A 23,694-nucleotide genomic window follows, 5' to 3' on the forward strand; every position below is an offset into this window, starting at 1 on the left:
GTTATTTTATTGTTGCTGTTATTTTTGTTTATATCACAAGTATAATGTTACTTATATGACAAATAAAGATATTTATATAATTACATTTTTTAGCAAGGATCATAAAAACACGAATTTTAACATTTTTTTATTTAATTCACCTGTGCACTTTATTGTCGGACCTCGTATTATCGTGATGATTAGTTTTATTGTGTAATGCAATTCCTGAATAACATGTGATGTGCAATTAGCCAATCAGAATAAGGTATCAAAATGAAACATACATATAATGTATCGACGAAAACATGTCATCTAGAAATTATAAATGTTTTTTTATATTTTTTTATTTACGAAATACTTTTTAAGAGCCAGTCTGCCATAAAACCATGCAAAATCTCAAATTTCGTCCAAATTGGTAGTTACAACTTGTCAACATTATATATATTTCCAAAATCTTTGGTATTTAGGAGTTAAGAAAAAAAAAAAACATTTGTTAATTCATACTATTTTCCATTTAACAGCCTTATTTGCATATTTGGGAATTATTAAAAAAAATGCAAAAAAAACCACCATATTTAGGTACTTTTTAAAGGTCTGGATAATTGATATATCTCTTAAATATAGCATTATCTTGTTATATTTTGCATAGAACATTATAAAAAAAAAGAAAAAATGCATTTTGACATTTTTTTTACCTTTTGGCAGGTTGCCAGAGAGGTGCGTGCAACAGATGTATTAGATAACTTGCATGTAGTACATGTACTCAATAGGTGTTTTCTCTCAAAATCATATTTATTTTTTTCAACTTTTAGGATTTTTTTAAAGGTTCATATCAGTTCTAAGACAAGTAAAAAAATTTAGCCTGGCAAATATTGGGAAACTGGTAAAAAAATGCTCCCTAATATCTATAAAATGCACTAATTGTAATAGTTTTTGCCCCTTAATATTTTAACTAAAACTGGTCAAAGTAGACTTATATCCGGACAATAACTTTAGTTTAAGTGTATAGATCTTAAAGTTTATTATATTTTTTTCAGAAGGTTCAATACCACAAAAGGAAGGTTTGGATCGATTTTGGGGATGATGGTCCCAACCGTTTAGTTATTAAGGGCCCAAAAGGGGCCCAAAACAAGCATTTTATAGTTTAAGGATAATAACTTGTGTATAAGTGTTTCAATTGCTCTGATATTGTATCACAGTGTTTAAAACCACAAGTAGAAGGTTTGGATTCATTTAAATAGGTTATGGGTTCAAAGTTCGGAATTAAGGGTCAAAAAGGGGCCAAAAACAAGCATTTTTCTAGTTTCAAGACAATAACTTGTATGTAATTGTATGGATCTCGCTCAAATTGTACCACAATGCTCCATGTAACAAAGGGGAGGCTGGGATTTAGTTTTGGATTAATTGCCAAAAATATGTAGGAATAAGGGGCCAAAAAAGGGCCAAAAAGAAGCATGTTTCTAGTTTTCAAACAATAACTTGGGTTTAATTATATGAATCTCCCTGTAATTGTAATACAAGGTTCTATACTAAAATGGAAAGGATGGGATTTTATTTAAAGGTTATTGCTTAAAGGGGGTTTCAATAAGTTTGGGGGGGGATTTGTTAACAATTTTTTCAGGAATTTCTTTTTTTTTCAAAATTTTTCAATTTTCAAATTTTGAAAATTTTCAAGAAGAAATCTTCAATTGCACAGTATTGTGCAAATAGATTTGTTGATCTTTGACCACATTTATTTTGTAACAAAAACCTTTATTTTGTCAAAAATTTGATCACAATCCAAATGCAGAAAGCATCAAGCTTGAACATTGTGACCATATTTAATTTGCCCTAACTGTTCAGGGTCCAATCACTGCGGTTGTATAAAACTGCGCCCTGCGGAGCACCTGGTTTTCACATACTTTCAATTGATGACAGTCTTTTAAAAAGCTTGTTAAATGAAACAGAGTTGTGAACATACTTGTACTTCAAAAAATCTTCCTCTTTGAAACTTTTGATTGGAATGCAACCAATTATAGGGGCAATCACTCATTGAGTGTCTAGATTAGAAAGTTGTGTCTATAAGAGCGTATGTAAAAAAAAATGCCATTTTTTTTTTTATCTACGCAAAAAGTTTATATGTGCATATATAATGTGCCATATAAAAAATTTTTGATTTATATCTCAGATTAAATCAAGATAAAAGAAAGACATTTGAGGTGACCCTTCTTCAAAAATCGAAAGCTTTTCCAAAATTATCTTGAATGTTCCCTCTCCAAAGAGCATCTCAGTGCTGTTTGTTGATACTTTGAGATTTTGATTTTTAGTCCCTTAACGGCTAACGTCTAAGTGGTTTGCACTCCATTTGTCTGTCTGCCAGTCTGTCTATATGTCAGTTAGGCAAATCAGACTTTGTTGTGCTTGTAGATTTTGATTTGATATTTGGTTTATTGATTTATTATGACAAGTTACAGGTCAAATTCATTATTCACGCTTTAAGCTTTTCTCTTTGTTCAGTTGAAGCCCTTTCTCTAGAATTAAATTTTTGATGAAATACATATTCATTAGAAGATTTCTGTTCAATCAGAAAGATTCAATTTTGTTCCAGTCTGATATTTGTGTGCAGAGTTGTGGTCTTTGGAGATAAAAAATTCACTTAGATAGTCAGAATTCAACAAGTTTTTTCGTTTTTCTTGAAGATGTTGTCTCAATATTTTTTTGTAGTTTACACCATGACAAATTATAGATCAAATTAAAATGTTGTTCCATTACAATGTAACAGGTTGGGGACTATGTATTGCCATGTATTACTCACAGAATGCTTGTTTTTATCCAAAAAAATCAAGTCTAATGCTGCAAAATTGTTTAATATTTAGTTTAAATAGATATTGATGACTTTATTATGTTAAATATTTTCAGATCTATCAAACTTTTACTCTTTTTTGCTAATACCTTCATCATGTTCATTCATGACTAAAAACTTGTATTTAGACCATTTTGCACGTTTTACTTTACGGTAGACCACCAAAATATTACATGTATATAAACAGTAAAATCTTACCATTTTAATGACAATATGATAAAAATGAAGATGTGGTATGATTGCCAATGAGACAACTGTCTACAATTAAGAGACCAAAATGCCACAGACATTAACAACTATAGGTCACTGTACGGCCTTCAACAATGAGGAAAGCACATACCGCATAGTCAGCTATAAAAGGCCCCGATAAGACAATGTAAAACAATTCAAATGAGAAAACTAACGGCCTGATGTATATAAAAAATGAACGAAAAACAAATATGTTGCACATAAACAGACAACTACCACTGAATTACAGGCTCCTGACTTGGGACAGGCACATACGTAAATGATGTGGCAGGGTTAAACATGTAAGCGAGATCCCAACTCTCCCCCTAACACTAAGACAGTGGTATAACAGTCAAACATAAGAACGAACTATAAAAATCAGTTGAAAAAGGCTTAACTCATCAGATGGACAAAAATACAAGTGGACATGGCTGGGTAATTGTATGTTTGCTCAACAGTTTAACCATTTATCTGTGTATATTTGTTTTTATACAACCGCAAAAATTGAAAAATATTGGTATGACGTTTTCCTAGTCATCGTCGTCGTCGTCCAAAGACATTTGGTTTTCGCACTATAACTTTAGTATAAGTAAATAGAAATCTATGAAATTTAAACACACGGTTTATAACCATAAAAGAAAGGTTGGGATTGATTTTGGGAGTTTTGGTCCCAACAGTTTAGGAATTAGGGGCCAAAAAGGGCCTAAAAAAGCATTTTTCTTGGTTTTTGCACAATTACTTTAGTATAAGTAAATAGAAATCTATGAAATTATAACACAAGATTAATGACCACAAAAGGAAGGTTTGGATTGATTTTAGGAGTTTTGGTCCCAATAGTTTAGGAATAAGGGGCCAAAAAGGGTCCAAAATTATTAAACTGTTTGATTTCATAAAAAAAAATGAATTATTGTGGTTCTTTGATATGCCAAATCTAACAGTGAATTTAGATTCTTAATTTTTGGTCCTGTTTTCAAATTGGTTTACATTAAGGTCCAAAGGGTCCAAAATTAAACTTAGTTTGATTTTAACAAAAATTTAATTTTTGCGGTTCTTTGATATGTTGAATCTAAAAATGTACTAGGATTTTTTATTATGGGCCCAGTTTTCAAGTTGGTCCAAATCGGGGTCCAAAATTAAACTTTGTTTGATTTCAACAAAATTGAATAAATGGGGTTCTTCAATATGCTGAATCTAACCATGTATTTAGATTGTTAATATTTGGGCCAGGTTATCAAATTGGTCCACATTGAGGTCTAAAGGGTCTAAAATTGAACATTATTTGATTTCATCAAATATCGAATTCTTGGGGTTCTAGGATATGCTGAATCTAACCATGAATTAAGATTTTGGATATTGGACCATAATAGGTAAATGTCATTTTTTTTTTTAAGTTTTTAAGTTTAAGTTCTTAGACCACACTCCTTCTGTTGTGTCAACTATTTAATCACAATCCAAATTCAGAGCTATATCAAGCCTAAATGTTGTGTCCATACTTGCCCCAACTGTTCAGAGTTCGACCGCTGCAGTCGTATAAAGCTGCGCCCTGTAGAGTATCTGGTTATTACATGTGGTTATGAAATAAATTTTATTGCAATTTGAAATATTTGTGTTTGTCTCAGCTGGTAGTAATAGGCCAACTGTATTTTACATATCTTATTCCCAAGCCTCAAATTGCTAGAGATTAAATTTTAGGAGGAACTTAACATTACTGTTATGTCCACTGTTCTCCCAGAATTGACATAGGGATAACTAACTGGTTCATGTCAGCGTCACAAAATTTCAGTTGCAGTTTTATCAGGAACTACTAGGAGTAGTCTCTTTATATTTGGCATAAAGCTTTATCACAATATACAAAATATAGCACTTTTCTAGGTAAGAGGCACAATTCTATGAAATGCACAAAACTATTAAATCTTCCTCTTTTCTGGAAATAAATAACATGAATGTACAAGACTGCACAGTTTGTACAATTTTGTCTTCATTTGCATACTATTTTAGAAACGAAAAACCCCCGATTTTATCTGAAGGAGACGTGCTTAGAATTTTTAGTACTTTTATGATAGTTTTTTTTTTTTGTCTTAATTGCAAGGGGTTGCATTCATATTGAGTCTCTATCTCTTATATGTAAAACAGTTTTACGAATCATTATCAAATACAACATGTTTCAAAAATTTAAGACTGAACTCAATTGTGGCCACTTTGAATTTAGACAAAAAGCGTCTAAAAACTAGACTATTATAAAATGCTAAAATTGTGAAGAACTCATGATGATATTACCTGATGAGTGTGCATAGTATTGTAAATAAAACAGCCCATTTTTAAGTTACTAAAGTAATTTTCTTTTGAATAAGTTAATATTTTAAACGTATTGTAAAAATGCTCAGTTTAGGGGCAAAAAATGCAAAAAAGCGGTCTTCCCAGGTTTACTCCTTTAGTATATTTTCTAATTTAAACTAAGTTAAACTTGGTTTATTCAATTAATATAACCAGTAAACATTAGTTCAGTCATTATTTTTCTTATATTTTTGACTATCACATACTTTTGAAAAGTTTCTATTGAAACAGATAAAAAAATCAAAAAATCGGCAAAATGGCCATCACACCTATCTTTAATTATTATTTTATCGTAAGAAGGTATCATTTGCCGAGCACCATTTTCTTGCATTTTGTAGATAAATATATAAGCTTCATGAAATATTACATTTTATTGAAAATAAAACATGATCTTACAAGATTCAAGCCTTTAAAAATATAAAAATTTTGCTGAATCGGCACTTTTTCAAAACCATGCAGTTTCAACCTGTCAGTAGGGGTATTGAGAAATCTCACAACTTTTTGAATTACCATAATTTCCTTTCATTTTAAGTTGTTTGTTAAGATATTTGTTATCATTAAGCTGTATTTTTTCTATAAAACAAAAAAAATCAGGTCAAAATACTCTAAAATAGGCTTAAAATGGCCATTTGTCAGTACAGAAATGGACAATTATCGGAATGTTCGGCATACACAAATAATGGCTGAATATTTTTTCAAAATATTTTGCACAAATAGTTATTACATATAAGGTATCTAAAATAAAAAAATATCAGTCTGATTGGAATATTTTGGATTTGGACTATTTTGCATGGTTTTATCACAGACTGGCTCTTAAATGTAACAAAGCTGTCCTTGTATGTATGTATTAGATGTTTGTTTCAATGATAGTGTCTCATAAGTCGTTTTCGGCTGGCATCCTTTTACTTAAATGTTACGTTCTTATGACTTTATGTGTATATATATATATATATTGATATGGATGGTGACACTTTAATATAATAAATCTTATCATATCTGTAATTATTAAAAATTGATTTGAAATTTACAACATCAACACTTTTAAACTGAGAAAAAATACATATCTGGTATATATATTTATATTCTTAACGTATTTCAGAATTATTTTACGCTCAGGATAACCAATCCAATGAACGGGACATCAAATCAGAGTATGTTATAATCAGCTCATTGATGAGACATCATCACGAACAATACTTAGACCAGGAAGTATTATTTGTTGCAGTTGAGAACATGTTATCATTCGTTTGCCGTTGGTTACTGTCTCACTTTCATTATGAAGATGAATGTATCATTCAAGTATTATCTAAATCTTTTGAAGTGGGCAATAATGATATCATTAAAGCATTGGCCTGGAAAGTTACAAGGCAATTCTACAAGAGATATCAGGACATTTTAGATAAATATGCTGTGGACATATACCCAACGTATAAGTGCGAATGTCATAATACAAGTACCGAGAAAATGTGCATGCCTACAAGCAAAAAAATAATAGCAATCGAGTGGAACAGCAATTGCCTTCCCAATATTCCAAGGACATTTTTAAATTTTAAGATAACACTATTTAGTTATGATGACGTTTGCAATTCAATACATGAAGAGGAAGGCGAAATGAAAGACATTTTGTCAAAAATAAATGAACAGTTTGGGTTATCTTCGTACAGTCTTCAAATGCAGCAAATTGATGGTAAAGTTGCATCAACATTGTTTAAACAACACAAAAATCTTTCCTTAATTTGTCCATCAATCTTGAAGTCAACTAATTACGGTAGCCGTTCTGATCATAGAGTTTTACAAGTGCAATGTATTCAACTGTTTTGTCAAAGAAAAGGTTATATACCTCTTGGCGAGACACACTTTCCAGCTAACATCCAAGGTATACCAACTGATGTTTTGCAAGGACACAGCTACCTCGCCTCAACCACTTTACGAATAGGTGATAAGATCGGCACGCAAACTACGTGTGGAACTTTGGGAGGCTTTTACCGGATAGCAGGAAAATACAAATGTTTTTTGACATGTGCACATGTGCTATACAGCCTTTCAACTTTGCTTGCTCCTAAAGATCACCTTTGTCATGACGACGAAGTTGAGGTGTTTTTGGATCCTCAACAAAGTAACCGACAATGTGGAAGCGCTTTCCGTGGAATTTTCAAACATGATGACCCCAGTCGAACGAGTGTTGATGCTGGTTTAGTCATGATTAAATCGTCAGACTTCATGATCGATGATAATGATATTTTACGTGATATCAACGGTGCTCCCCAGCCATCAAGCAGCTTAGGTAAATATTTTTTATTAAGAATATTGTATATTGTCCATCTTCGCTAGCCAAGGGTTACGATCCACTCCCGGTGGAGAGAGCGGGAGTGGATCGTAACCCTTGGCTAGCGAAGATGTATATTGTCCTATTCAAACTTTTTTTTATTTTGCAAAATTAGTAACTTATTTCTTTAAACTATATTTTAGTACAAAGTTCAGTACGAAGTACTATATTTAATAATATAATTACCCTTTTCTCCCCTAAGAAGATCTTCTCAAAAATATCCTTTGCGGAGAGGAAGTTGGTATTTCTTTATTAATCTATCATATATGGATTATAAAATGAAACTTGGATCGAAGCACAAGATAATGGAAACTGGGAATGTATCACAGAGACAACAATCCGACCAAAGAGTAGAAAATTACAAAATGTCACCAGTGTTTTTTTTCAACGCAGACACAAAGGTTCCGAATTTTGTTGATAAACACAAAAGATCAGGAGAATGCATCCAGTTATTTACAAATTAACTGTTTACAAAACTTTTGAATTTTTTAAATACGAAGGATTTTCTACCTCAGGAATAGATTACTTTAGCTGTATTTGGAAAGTATTTTAGGATGTTGGTCCTCAATGCTCTTCAAGTTCGTTCTTTATTTGATCTTTTAACTTTTTGGGATTCGAGCGTCACTGATGAGTCTTTTGAAGACGAAACGCACATCTGGCGTAAATGCAAGATTTGGTCCTTGTTTCTATGATGAGTTTATTTCCATCTAAGAGAGGGACGACAGACACAAGAGGGACAGTCAAAGTCACAGACTGAAAACAAACTGACAACGATATGGCCAAAATAAAAAAGTCAAACAAACAAACAATAGTACAGAAGAAACAACATAGAAAACCAAAGACTAAACAACACGAATTCCACCAATTACTTTGGTTGATCTCAGGTGCTCCGGAAGGATAAGCAGATTTAGATCTACATGTGGCACCCGTCGGGTTGCTTATGTTATTACAAATCCGGTAAATAGTCAAAGGGATGTGAATAAAACACCTTAAGCTAAATATTTCATTAGCAAATATTAAGTTGGTTTATATAAAATTAAACTAAGAAGACGCTTTCGATGATAATTTAGCAAACGGTTTAAAATTGAAAAAAAGATAAAATTAGCAAAACGATTAGCTAACATTTGATATAGTTATTATAACTAAGTAAAATATCGTTAAAATGTTGTTTTATATTAACGACTGTATAAAGATGACTAAAACATCAATAATATCAGAGAGTTTAAGGGGAATGATTTAATTTCGTGCTACCCGTTTGTCGCATTCTAAAAAAAGAAATGATCGCTATATTAACACACATGGATTTCCCTTCGTTCGCCTCATTGTTAGACGTATACCTCGAATTTGACTACGCAGTCTTCACAGTACCAGTATCTATAACAAACGAGACAATCTTAATTTTGAAATTACAAATTCCCCCCACAAATTGAGGAAAGATTTCTGTGTTGTTTGAATATACACGCTTTTGTTGTATTATATTTGTCCTTTAAGAACCCGTTATTTATATTTACCTCCACGAGTATGTGTTTTTTAAGAGCACGTGTTTTATTATTCTTTCATCACGGTTTTCCCCTCACACTTGTGCTGTGCCTTAGCTGAAGTCATAACGAGAGGTCTCGTGGTTAAAGTTACTGCTTACGGAAATTATCGGAGTATTAGTGTCTAGAAAGTCAATAATTCAATATCGACACATTTATGAAGAATTTGATCATATCAATTTCTTTCACGTTCACTTCTTTTAGAATAAAAATATATAAAACAATTTTTTAATCTGATTTTTTTCTCTTTATTAATGAGGTCATCAAGGGAGGATATTTCTGGTAAACAACGATAAAATTACCAGGCATACACCTAGCATATCAAATAGATACGTATCTTATGTTGTAAACTTATTTTCCCCTCTAAATATTTTTTAGTGATTTATGTTATCACTTACAATGATAGCCCACACAATGGCAACATAATTAAGTTTGTAGCTGCCTTTTGACGTATACCAACCCGTTCTCATTCTTTTTTTTCATATTAATTTGTTTGTTTCTTTTTGTTTGGATATTTGTTTGTTTGTTTTTGTTTTTGTTTTGTTTTAATCATTCAGAACGTTAGGATTTTTAAAAAAATGTAAGGAGATATGATTTGATCAAATGATCCAACTATCCACTTTAGCCCAACATCAAGGAGGTTAATTTATACTGCAAGTCACTCACTGTATGAACTTCAATTATGAACAAAAATCGCATCAAGTTTTTATCTTTTATACATTTATCTTGTTAGGGTTAATGTCACCTTTCGTGCATCAAAATTATTGTGATCACACTATATTATGCTGTACTAGAGAAACAGTTTCAGTTGTTGCACCAGGTGCGTTTACAAAGAAAGAACAAGATGTTACATTCCAGCGAACAACACATAAGGACGTGTATTTTCAGGATATTGGTCAAATCAATGGTCATGCAAACGGGTTAACCTTCCAGCCACTTTTAATTGCACAACCTGCTCATATGCAGCTACCTGTTGGATATCTGACCGAGAAACGGATCTTTACTATGTATAACCAAATGGTTATGAATATTCCCCTACAGAAAGGAGATTCCGGGACATGTATATACATCACTGGAAACACGTCACAGAATACTGGATGTGTGGGTATGGCAATTGCTTTCTGCTCGGGCTCTGGATTATCACTTGTAACTCCTATACAGGAAATTATTTGTGCGATAAATGGATGACAGAAATGATTTTTTTTCTCTCGTTGAAACGACAGGAGAAAACATAATTCAGAGTTTGATCATATTTATATATGTATTATTAATTTAATAATGGTGTATCCGAAAGTACGAATCATAGTTGACACAAATTGCACACACCGGTGTAACTATTTAGCATGATCAGTACTACAAATAGCATTATCCATATGGTATTATACCGACTGGCATGTATACAAAAAAATAATACTATCATTTGAACTTACGTAAGAAACAAGAAAAGTTTAAATTTCTTGAAGGGCTTCAAAAAATATTTATATTTTTTTGTACTTCGATTAAATAATTAAACTTTATGTTCAATAATTTCAAATGTGACGTCACTTTGTGCGTTGAGGCCTTGGCTTACTTGGCTGTGTAATTTTATGTGCTGGATTATGTTGTTTTATGTAATGTAAAATTGAGAAAGGAAATGGGGAATGTGTCAAAGCGACAACAACCCGACCAACGTTGTATATCTGTTTTTATCCTGTAGTTAGGCACCACTTCGGTTTTATCATGTATATCTATTATATAGTCATTTTATAGAATTAACTGATTGCAAAAGTATGAATTACTCTAAATAATAAGGATGTTCTTGTCCTAGGCAGAAAACCGTGGCCGTATTGGGCATGGCTTTTTGGAACTTTTGGTTCTAAATGCTCTTCAACTTTGTACTTGTTTTGGCTTTTGAACTTTTTTCATCTGAGCGTCACTGGTTAGTCTTGTCACGTATGGATGAGGCGCACGTCTGGCTTATTGAATTTTAAATTTGGTACCTTTTGTCAGCTATTATTCGTGTGTTTCTCTGTCCTATATGTTCTCCCATTTATTTGTATTGTAGTCCTGTCATGTAATGTTGTCATTTTAATGTTATATTTTACATTGCCATAAAAGCGGGAGGTTTGGCATGCCACAAAACCAGGTTCAACTCACCATTTTTTCTTAAAATGTCCTGTACCAAGTCAGGAAAATGGGCATTGTTATATTATAGTTAGTTTCTGTGTGTGTTACATTTTAATGACTTAGGACAGGTGCAAACAAATGCTGCAGATTTAAACGTTTAAATGGGTACCAACTTTCATCCTTACCTGAAACAATAGTGTAAGATCACAACAAAGAAAGACACACTATAAGACATCAATGGAAATGGCTTATCTCAATCAAAAGAATATAGGTATAAAACTATCACAAGAAGCTGTACTAACACTTCAACCAATCGTTAGCTTTTCTCGAAATAACTTTTTGAAAGTCTATTACATGCCAAAATGAAGATTTTTATTTATTCAAAGATCATCCACAAAATTAAAACAGAAACTGGAATAATAACCTTTATCTGAACTCAAAATATGAAATGGTATATATAACTATATTTTATTAACCTCTTTACTCTATATCTGAACACGTTTGAATCATTGTAGTATTGTACTGAATATATGAATTTGGCATCATACATATGTACGTGGATAATATAATTGCTTAAACATGGTCTTTCTTTTAATATTCAAAACGCAATGCTTGCCAAGAGTTTTCGATATTTAAAAATAAACTGTAAGAACGAACAGACTGTTTTTTCTTCTGAGAAACCCCCTTCAGGCATATTAAACTTTTTTAGGAGTTCTCAAAAACAAAATTTGAAGAGGCAAAAACCATTTATGTTATGTCATTGTTGAATTCGGTACCGAATTTGGACTAATTTCGAGCTGAAAACACGATCAAGAGCACTGGAAAAGTATAAATCGAAGAAGACACATAGAAACCAGTTTTACTTTTCACTTTTCATATATATTGTTTTTTTAATTCCAGTAAACAATATCAGTATAATTATATTAAAATACTATAATATATATATTTACCGACAATACTATAGATTTTTTTTTATGTCTCAATGAAATATTAAATTTGCTTTCAAATAATTTTGAAAAAAAATTTCAATTGGGAGGAACTATTCGCAATAACTGCTGATCATTAGTATTTTGTGCATTAAATACTTAGTACTGAATATGAAAAAAGATAGGATCTATTTATAAATTTAAAATGGGAAGAATCTATTTTACTTCAAAAAGACCAAAAGTTATTAAACCCTTTATCAACAGAACATGTCAAACAAATCGGTTATTTTTTTTTTGAAACAGTCTTTAAAACTGAAGACAGAAGCAGCTTATTTTTCATGTTTTTATATAAATTATATATAATTGCTTGACTACATAATTTAATGGTTCATGTTCAATTTATATTGCATTGATATACTGACCGACTTTAGAAACGCAACACTAGATTATTCTTTGTAATTCCCATTTTCAAATATTCATTTTTTTGTAAATAAACTTAGGAACAGAAAGTTCTTTCATTACTTCAATGTTTAAGAAAAAATGCCAGGTAAAAAGTTGAATTGATAACGTCATTTTCAACGTTCAAATATTGTGCTATACACTGAAACCCTGGTTTTCCGCTTACCAATGAAAGTGTAACCGTCCGAAGCAATGACTGTCTGTAACAAACGCCAAAATGATTATCAGAAAGGTCAACCAATTCTGTTCGGCACGGTTTGGGTTCTGTTTTACACCTTCTGATTTTGCCGTTGTTCCATCCATTACAATGGGGTTTGGTAATTATGCGGTCGAAACTTTTTAAAGTCTTTAAATGTTTGTCTGTAGTCGATTCTTTGGCAGTTCAGTTAATGGGAAACATGTATGGCATAAATCTGTGCAAAATGGCATTCAGCAATTTGAATAGCAGTTGACGTTGTGGCCGTAGGTCTGTCTCGCAAATGACGTTGCGTAATCAAATTCTATTGACGTTGCGTAATCACTCGTGCATCGTCACTACATGTTGATCTGGTCATTGATGGTCTTCAACAAATCCCTTCTACCGGTCTCATTGTCGAAAGGACAGTAAGACGAGTTTCTGACGTCAAATTGTCTGGTTGCAGCACGTTCGCGTTTTCCTGTTTGCAGTATTCTAATGGATTGATTCAGGTTTTTATTCCTCAGTCTTTGAAATATGGTGATGCAATTTTTTTTAACTGATTTAAGGTAGATTCATAGTATACCGCCATCTTGGATTGTACAATCACAGTACCAAATCGGTCTAGTTATTTGTCTAAATCTGCAAATTTTGAGACAGATTTGCAATTCAATGGTTTACTTAGACTGTTTTTCTATATGAAGAAAACTTGTTAATTAATTGTATCATACAAAATATTTTAACTAATATCATTTTTTTTTGGTGTTAAAATATTTTTTCAAATGAGCCATTAAAGGGGAGATAACTCTTTTAGTACAAAAATGATACTGGGCTAAGAGCGATTTTTTTAATTTTCACGTTGTAGTAAGAAAACAAGTTCGGTGACACCATGTTTTCTTTTTATTTTCTTAAAACATATAATGAAATCTATCTTCTAACAATGTATTTCAAAATTCTATCTCATAGAAAAAAAATTATGCACACTAATGTGTTTTTTCATGAACAAACTATCCACATTTTGGCAATTTTCAACGACTCATAGCTTGAAAAATAGCACAGTGACCCATACTTGTTTTTAAATTTTTGAAAAAAGCATAGTAAAATCTTTAATTTAGCAAATTATAAGAAAATTCTGTTTCAAAAAATATATACTTATGATCTACCTTCTTGTGGTTTATGATTTAAAGAACTCTCTGAAATTCATGCGATCTCAATAATTCGGTATGTTTAATAACCATAAGTAAGTCAGATGTGGATTTTTTCGAAAGCGAAAGAATAATGATAAGCATGAATAGTAGTTGTATGACTCAGAGGATCAAACATGATTTGGTAAAAAAAATCTACAAAATGAGTGTTGCGTTTCTATATATATGCCAATGTTGTTTTTTCTTTGTGTTCTATACTCTTGTGCACTCTTGTTTATAGGTTTTGAAAGGAGTTAATTCGATACGTGTCAAGTATGATCCCATTCTAAATTAGATTTGTATGACCAGACATGTATCTTTGTTGAAACAATTACCAGGTAGAAGATAGGTATACACTCATAGTGAATCAGCAATTTTATAAGTCTAAAATTAACACATATTTCAATTTTCCATCGAATTCAATGACATAAGGCCATTTGCATAAATGTTTTTAAGACCGGCAACAAATAGCGAGTGCGACAACATTCAGATCTTTTCACATAATGTTTAATAAAACAAATAACCTTTCCCGTATTATTGTTTTCTTTGTCTCATGGTTTTATGTGATTAAACTACCTTCACACCATCCACCATTACATGCTGTCATTTGTTTTGTGCTTGTGCTCCTCAAAATAAAAATACCGTTCCGTCATTGGTTGAATTTCCATTGTTGAGGACTTTGTTAGCCAACCACAGTCACTAGCTTTTGTATACAACTGTGGAAAAATATTGCAGAAACTGCCTCATATTTTGAATTAAAAAAGTCGAACTCATTTATAAAGTTATAACTATTCTTAAACATAAGTAAAAACAAATGACACAATTTTACGAGTGCAGAGGGTCATAGATGTGATGACTTTCTCGAGGGAAAATCCCTTCTCTTCTTAAAGCTTCATAATCTAGTCCTGGATCTGAAATACAAAAAAAACATTATGAATGTCTATATGTTAGTCAACGTATATATGTTACAGTGAATTTGTATAATGTACTTATTTCATTAGTGATTATATATAATCTCTAAAATGACCAGTGATTTTACATAATTACCAAATATACAAAGACATTATAAAAAATTGTTAAGGCCATCAATGCTTGAAGGTAGAAAAAATGGCTTTCCGAGAGATATGAACTTTTTTTATGAACAGCAAGCTTAGAGAAAATTATCATATCAATGATATTTTATGTCAGGAATGAAATAAACCCCCTGGGTTAGTGCTGCTACATGTAGACGAGACGTGTATTGGAGGTTACAGCGACCCTGTGGTTATAAAAACTCATCATAAGATGCCAAGCTGATAGTTCAGTACGCTAGACTCGCGTTTCGTAAAGAATATACTAAATGGTTGCAATAGAATCAAAAATACAAAAAAAAACCGAAAACGTGAAGAGCATTGACCGCCGAAAAAAATCTATATCATTTTAGCCAAAAGGAAATGAAATTTTTGAATATTTTGCATCGTATTCATCTGTAAATATACATAAAAACGAACACATCGTAAATTACGTGCGTCCGAAGTGCGTTTAAGAATTTACAATAAACGCTCAAACCTAAACATTTGAAAACTAGAGGTTCGTGAAAACGTACAGCAAGTAATATGTACAACGTTAAGAACTATATAGCCAAAATGACCTCCACAGAAAAGGCAAATTCATCTGATAAAGGTCAACGTTGTCTGAGTGAGTTGGAGTTTCGTTTCTCAATTTTAATTTATGAACGGGATAATTTAAAATAAGCATATTGTATAAACCATGCCAGTACCGAATCGATGCATTCTGAGATGGTGATACATGGGGACTAGCAGCGGTCTCGATATGTACAGTTTTTAAATAATAAAAAAAAATAACAATTAATCAATATCCAACAACACATGGTCCGGACAGCCTGACTTGGTATACACTCACGCATATCCCTTTTTCTAGACCATATTTCGTAAAATCAAACACCCAAAAATCTGCACATCCAAGCTATAATACGGGTTTGCAAACAGATAAAGAAATCAGCCAATAGAATCAAAACTCTGTTGGAATTTATGAGTTTGACTGTCCCTTTGGTATCTTTCGTCCCTCTTTTGGAAAATTTATAAATATAATATTACTAATAGAAGATACAAACATTCTGGGCTTAGGATTAATTCCAAATAACATCACATTCAGAATGTGTTTGTACAGAGAGAAATAAAAAAAAAATTAATTGCTGGATATCCGTCATATTAAATTCTTGCCTTTTCCAAATTTTGCATTTGCATAAGACAAAGTATTTCCCTTGCCATCTACTGCATTGTAGTTTTTGTCATTTGAATCTGTACTAGGAGAATCGTATATATGAACTGTATTTGATCTGGTGATGCTGTGATTTTGTTCAGTCATAGGATGTCCTGAAGGTGGATAAAGCTGACGCTGATCTGAGGTGTGGTAACTGGGATCATCTTCAGGATTAGGATATTTTGTGTCCGTAGGTGATGATATGTTGGTCGCTACTATCAACTTCTCAATTTTTCTGTTAAAATAAACGATGTGTTATTTTGCAATTCAAGTGGGATATTTGAAATACCAGATATTTAGGATCCTAAGAATGATTACTTTTTAAAATATTTATGATTTTTTACACTGTATCAACTGAACAATGCGATTTGAAACCAAAACATCTGTTTGTTGTAAATTATTATTCTCATGTTTGCATTCCATTTTTTTCATTTATTAATGAGTATACAAACACTATTGTGGGAAACTTTAAAACTTTATGGAAAATGAAAAAAAAACGAGTTTTTCTATATATCTTTATCCTTATAATTTCTTCAGGCGGCGAATAAATTCGTCATTAATGATTGCAAGAAGGAAATTTTTATTGAGTATGTCCGTCCGTACGGTGTACCGCCTGTTCATCCATAGATCATTAGAAGTAGTTTATCATGCAGTTGAGGTAACATTAATTTCAAAATTTTAATTTTAAATATATATATATGGATATTCATTTTAATATGAACTTTTTTTGTGTGAGCGGTCCCTCATTGTGCTTGTATGTGTCAATTTCTTTTTTAAACATTTTTACCTGCTTTTCTAAAATAAAATAAAAATTATCCAATAAAAATGAGTTGATAAGACCATAGTTCACTTACTTGTATCTGAATCGATAACAAACCACCATGATGATTAAAACCAACAAAGCCAGACCAAGTACTCCGATTGCTATAAGGTACTTTCCATTGTTTCCATAGATTAACGATTCATTCATCAAACCTTCGTCTGTAAAACGAATGCATAGATAAAATTGTAGCCTTATGTTCCTTCTTGTGTTAAGGAGGCTTTATAAGCAAGTTTCGTACGGCAATATATATGATTAAACAGTTTTCTAAGAAATTATCACTGTCATTTATTTTCACCCAAGTTTACACAGCAAAAAATATAGATCTGATTTTACTGCAAAATATGACAATCAACCGGGGTATCAACTGCTTTGTGGTCGGTGCTTTTGCATTGACATGGATTTTAACATAAATTTGTTTCAATATATTAAGAAATTTCCAAGAAACCAAGTGAAGTGAACATGATTCATTCGAAGTAGTTTCAATTTTGACTTTCTGTTTCTAAATTGTTTTTTTTGTTTGGTTCAAAACCTGTTATAAATCATGTTTTAGTTTACAAATAATGACACAAATCAAAAGTTTTGATACTGGTTTATTTAACTGTTTAATCCATACATTGATAATGATTGTGACTTTGAAATGAATAACATCAATAAAACCTTTTTATGCCCCATTTATGGGCATTACGTTTTCTGGTCTGTGCATTCATCCGTCCGTTCGATCGTGTGTTCGTCCGTTCGTCCCTCTGTCACGATTCAGGATAACATTTTTGGTCGAGGTAGTTTTTGATGAAGTTGAAGTCCAAATTAACTTAAAACTTAGTGCACATGTTCCCTATGATATGATCTTTCTAATTTGTATGCCAAATTATAGATTTCAGCCTATTTTCACGGTCCACTGAACATAGAAAATGATAGTGCGGATAGGACATCCGTGTACTATGGACACATTCTTGTTTCTTGAAGCAAAATTTCTGTGCATGTACTAATTTTGTGTCATGAATGGATACCCTTTCGTTTTTTTTTGTCTATTTAGTTTTTTAATAGGATGATTCAATGATTTTGTTTTGTGTGTGATAAGACATAGGCTGGTCCTCTCCCTTTCAACATACGGCTATTAAAGCCAAACAGATAAAGGACAGAGAACAAGTCTAGTTAAGACCGAGCAGATAAGAAAACTTACTCGGAACTGTCGGGTTTGTATCTGTATTTGATGTACCATTAGTTATTCCTTCACACATATCTCCAGTAGCACCACGGACACACTGTTTACAAGTTCCATTGGTATTAAAACAGTCATTGTTGAGACAGGTTGGACTGCATGTTAAGGCACAACCGTTGCCATACCAACCAGTATCACATTCTGAGTAATAAACATGGCAAATCATAAAAAAATCTCATAAAATGTATCAACATGTTTCATAGGATAAAATTAACTTCTGAAACGTACAATGTTAATGTCGTAAAATATGACCTAAAAAAATTAATCAGATTGCCCTCTCTTTGACGTGTATCTCGCATCTATATAACATGTATCTTAAAAGTAAAATCACAAAATTACTGAACTCCGAGGAAAATTCAATCGGAAAATCCATAATCACATGGCAAAATCAAATGACAAAACACATCAAACGAATGGACAAAAACTGTCATATTTCTGACTTGGTACAGGCATTTTCAAATGTAGAAAATGATGGATTTAACCTGGTTTTATAGCGCTAAACCTCTCACTTTTATTATGCACCTTTTAAGCTTAAAAATGTGTACCATTATGATAAATATACTAGTAACCAATAGTTCATCACTTTAACAAAACAAAACAAAAAGTATTTTGAAACGTTATAAATACCATTATTGCATTGATCGGATGTGAATCCCGGTTGACATCCACCAATACAACGTCCGAAATCTGGTTCGCATGGCTGATTTCTACAGTTATTACTGCATCTATCGCTACATCCAGGTCCAAAGAAACCAATCGGACAACCTTAAACGGTAAAAGTCAACATTATTTATTTTTATTTTCAATAATGGCTGATTAAATGGAATACAACACATATTTTACCCTTTTCATATTCGTTGAAATCGAGCATTGTGTAACACATGCAAGTAATGTCTATGTAAAGGTTACCAGTTATAGAATATCTTCTTTCTTCAATTGCGAAAAATAAAGTTACATATAAAGATAACAACGTATAAATTCAATGCACCCGAAACGCTTTCCAGAACTGACTTTTCGCACATTCAGTGACTCGAACCCAAAAGGTTGAAAGGCAAGGATGTATAAATGAAAGTCTGGGTGGGGTTTACAGAAAGGGAATAACTGGCAAATGTGCAGTATACATGGCAAAAAATATAGAATAGAAAAAATTTGGACAACAAAAAAATTTTTAAATGGAGAATAATGGGTTCCTAAAATACAAAGAATAAATAAGAGAGGCGAAAGATACCAAAGGAACAGTCAAGCTCATAATTCGAAAATAAACTGACAACGCCATGGATAAAGAGGAAAAAGACAAACAGACAAACACCAATAAGAAGAAAGACAAACAGACAAACACCAATAAGAAGAAATACAAGCCCTTGAGTACCGTATAATCTGGAAGATATATACTCTATATGCAGGCCTTGTTTGAATATTGATACATAGAAATGGTGGAAAGTTCACAATTGGGAAATTGAAATTATCTCTTTTGTCGTGAAGTTTTGTAACCGACCCTAATTGTCAATTTCCAGATGTTAGTCAAGATATGAGGCATACCTAACTATATCTGTTGTATCCTTTAACTCAAGTTCGATTTGATAGATGCGTTAAACATATTCACCAAATTTTGAATTATTTAGTGAAGGAGCATCCTCTATATAGCGGAAAGTAAAGTTTAAGGATACTGCTTACTTTTTGTTTTCTTCCTGAAGTTTCTAAATGAATTAAACCTCATATGAATGAAGGAACAACACGACAAGAAGAGGGACAAAGTTGTTTACCATGGGAATGTCAATTGTTTGTTGAAAAACACGTTCTCTAGACGAAACGATATATGTTGCCAATCACGAAATCAAGCATCTTGATAATGTCAGTTTGAGGGTAAAGATTACCTTAGCCGTATTTGGCACAACTTTTTGGAATTTTGGATCCTCAATGCTCTTCAACTTTGTACTTGTTTGACTGTATAAATATTTTGATATGAGCGTCACTGATGAGTCTTATGTAGACGAAACGCGCATCGGGCGTACTAAATTATAATCCTGGTACCTTTGATAACTATATATTAAGGGAATTTTGTTTGAATCAGAGGGATTTTTTACAAAGTTAGATTTATCTCTCACTAAGACGTTGGCAATTCTTTTTTATGAGACAAATAGTTATCAAAAGTACCAGGATTATAATTTTATACGCCAGACGCGCGTTTCGTCTACATAAGACTCATCAGTGACGCTCAGATCAAAATAGTTAAAAAGCCAATCAAATACAAAGTTGAAGAGCATTGAGGACCTGAAATTCCCAAAAGTTATGCCAAATACGGCTAAGGTAATCTACTCCTGGGGTAAGAAATTCTTAGTTTTTCGAAAAATTCAAAAGTTTTGTAAACAGAAAATTTATAAAAATGACCATACAATTGATATTCATGTCAACACCGAAGTGCTGACTACTGGGCTGGTGATACCCTCGGGGACGAAACGTCCACCAGCAGTGGCATCGACCCAGTGGTGTAAATAGTTATCAAAAGTACCAGGATTATAATTTTATACGCCAGACGCGCGTTTCGTCTACATAAGACTCATCAGTGACGCTCAGATCAAAATAGTTAAAAAGCCAAACAAATACAAAGTTGAAGAGCATTGAGGACCTGAAATTCCCAAAAGTTGTGCCAAATACGGCTAAGGTAATCACTCCTGGGGTAAGAAAATCCTTAGTTTTTCGAAAAATTCAAAAGTTTTGTAAACAGAAAATTTATAAAAATGACCATATAATTGATATTCATGTCAACACCGAAGTGCTGACTACTGGGCTGGTGATACCCTCGAGGACGAAACGTCCACCAGCAGTGGCATCGACCCAGTGGTGTAAATAGTTATCAAAAGTACCAGGGTTATAATTTTATACACCAGACGCGCGTTTCGTCTACATAAGACTCATCAGTGACGCTCAGATCAAAATAGTTAAAAAGCCAAACAAATACAAAGTTTAGAAGGACCAACTCTTTTTATTTGTCTTTAAGTTCGAAATACAGAATACTTGTTTCAATTGTAGAATAGGTGAAATGTTTTAATAATATTGCAAGCTTCAGACTCTTAGTTTGTATTAACACTACAATATCTTTGTAATTTTTTAGTATCCATATCTGACACACGCCACCTCTAGAATATGTAGTTTACCAATTACTTGGAAGCCCGGCTTTGACTGCTGATAAAATTCTTGTTAATGATTTAGAACTTGAGATGATTCGCGAGGCCCTTAGGAGACTCATCAATATAATGTTGTTTGTAAGGACATTTATGTAGTTTAGGTATCCAGTAACAGTAATGGAAGATTCAGTTATTCAACCTTGGTTGAAATTCCAAAATAACATAGTTTAAGTATATAAACCTAAGGTTATCCAGGATTTCCTCTTTGGTAAGTTTCGTGTGGGCAAATGTTGAGTCACCCACATAATTTTCAATACTTTATTCATTTATCAATAATACTAGAAGTATGTAATGTGATTAAAGAATATTGAGATAAAGTTATAAAGAATACAGTAAAATTACTAAAATAAATCAAAAGAGGTGCGAAAGATACCAGAGGTCAGTCAAACTCTTAAAGAATACAGAAATGAAGGATCCTTATATAGAACCTCATAAATGTATAAAGCTGTATGAAAAATGGGGAAATTAAAAAGAATAGTTTGGCTTATGCTCCTTTCTTCTTAGTTCCGATAATATTCACAGAATTTTAGAAAATTCAATTATGTTCATTCATTTTTTTTTTAAATAAATCTCAAACACTAATGTTTTAAAATTTCATTATCCTTGCGGACAATCAACCACCAAATATGTTGTCAGAACTGTATTGGAATATCAAAAATCATCGCTCAAAAATACGAGTGCATCAGCACAATTACAATGATCATCAATGGTTACCATTCTAAACTGTTCCTTACCATAAACTTCAACTTCACACAATAACAGAAGCGCCACTCGTCCATTATACAAATGGTTTGTGTAGTAAGTAACAAAGCGCCCTTGTAAAAAGCAATATACTTCATTGGTTAGACCACTAGGGTGTTCTCTTGCTTCTTTGTAACAGAGTGAACCTGTTTTTACCTTACGATTGGCTGATACATACACCTCATGGTTCCGTAAGATGCTTACTATTTCTTTAGCTGGAAAAGAGAAAGTATAATTGTACGTAATTGACAATACTTGTTTCTGATTACATATACATTAGTAATTATGCACGTCCTTATCACATCCATATCCTTTGCCATTGGTGTTTAGTGGTCCCATTGCCAGTTACATCACTTTTAATTATGGTTTTGATATATGAACTGGATATTTTTTTTATTTGTTTGAATTTCTTACTTTTTTTATCTGAGCGTCACTAATGAGTCGCGTGTAGACGAAATGTGTGTTTGAGTATTAAACTATACGCCTGGAACCTTTGATAACTATTAGAATGTCGAAATGTACTATTGTATTGTTTATTTGTGTATTTCTCTGTCTTTAATTTTCTTGCATTTGTTTGTACTAAAGTCCTGTCATGTAATGTTGTCAGTTTAGTGTTATATTTAACATTGTTATAAACGTGCGAGTTTTTTTTAGCCACAAAACCAGGTTTAACCCACCATTTGTTTTTAAAATGTCTTGTGCCAAGTCAGGAAAATGGCAGTCGTTATCGTTTGAACAGCGGTATACTACTGTTGCCTTTATTTACTGAATGAATGTACGCTACACGGATAGTTTTAAAATTGTAGAAAAGTTCTATATGAAAATTGAATTTGGAATTAAATGTCTTGCTTGATTTATAGAACATTTAAATTTTCAACTAGCTTTCTTTAGAAATTTCATTATAATAAAATATTTATGAAAAAATAACGAATAAATGAAATAAATAAGTATCTAAGCACTTTTCAAGAATTGATAATTATAACTTTTTGTTTTGTTTAACTATATCTACGAGCTTACTAGGCATCATTAATAATATGTATGTATTTGAAAACCTAAATATCTGAACAGGTTACAAATTGGTACTTACTTTTTTCAAATACAAAGTGAATATGACTAATGATAGAAATCTGATCCAATGTAACTTGCCAAAATACTTCGCGGGCATTTGCCTCAGTCACAGCACACGACAGACTGGAGACATTGAGGTCATAATTCCCGTCTACTGCTCTATTGGAAGACAGATTATGAAACACTGACGTTTGAACTGTTGGTCGATGTAGAGCGAGATTTACTAAAAAATCAAACAAATTTAAAGGAATGAGTAAAGCAAATTATTAAAGATGATTGGTGAAGGTTATTAATTGCGT

General features: G+C 32.2%; 1 protein-coding gene across 1 annotated transcript in view; it reads right to left on the minus strand.

Moving 5' to 3' along the window:
- The window catches only part of LOC139529341 (protein draper-like), a 194,142-nt gene that overhangs the window by 168,722 nt on the left and 1,726 nt on the right, over positions 1 to 23,694 (minus strand). The window contains exons 2-8 of the mRNA XM_071325478.1: positions 23,415 to 23,618; positions 22,321 to 22,542; positions 19,029 to 19,166; positions 18,363 to 18,542; positions 17,214 to 17,340; positions 16,320 to 16,594; positions 14,776 to 15,008 (exon numbers count right to left, since the gene is read on the minus strand). Coding sequence (XP_071181579.1) covers positions 14,923 to 15,008; positions 16,320 to 16,594; positions 17,214 to 17,340; positions 18,363 to 18,542; positions 19,029 to 19,166; positions 22,321 to 22,542; positions 23,415 to 23,618 — 1,232 coding nt within the window. The 3' untranslated portion in view covers positions 14,776 to 14,922. The remainder of the gene's footprint in view (positions 1 to 14,775; positions 15,009 to 16,319; positions 16,595 to 17,213; positions 17,341 to 18,362; positions 18,543 to 19,028; positions 19,167 to 22,320; positions 22,543 to 23,414; positions 23,619 to 23,694) is intronic.

The sequence above is a fragment of the Mytilus edulis genome, chromosome 1, assembly GCF_963676685.1.
Source record: "Mytilus edulis chromosome 1, xbMytEdul2.2, whole genome shotgun sequence".
In the NCBI taxonomy this organism is placed as follows: domain Eukaryota; kingdom Metazoa; phylum Mollusca; class Bivalvia; order Mytilida; family Mytilidae; genus Mytilus; species Mytilus edulis.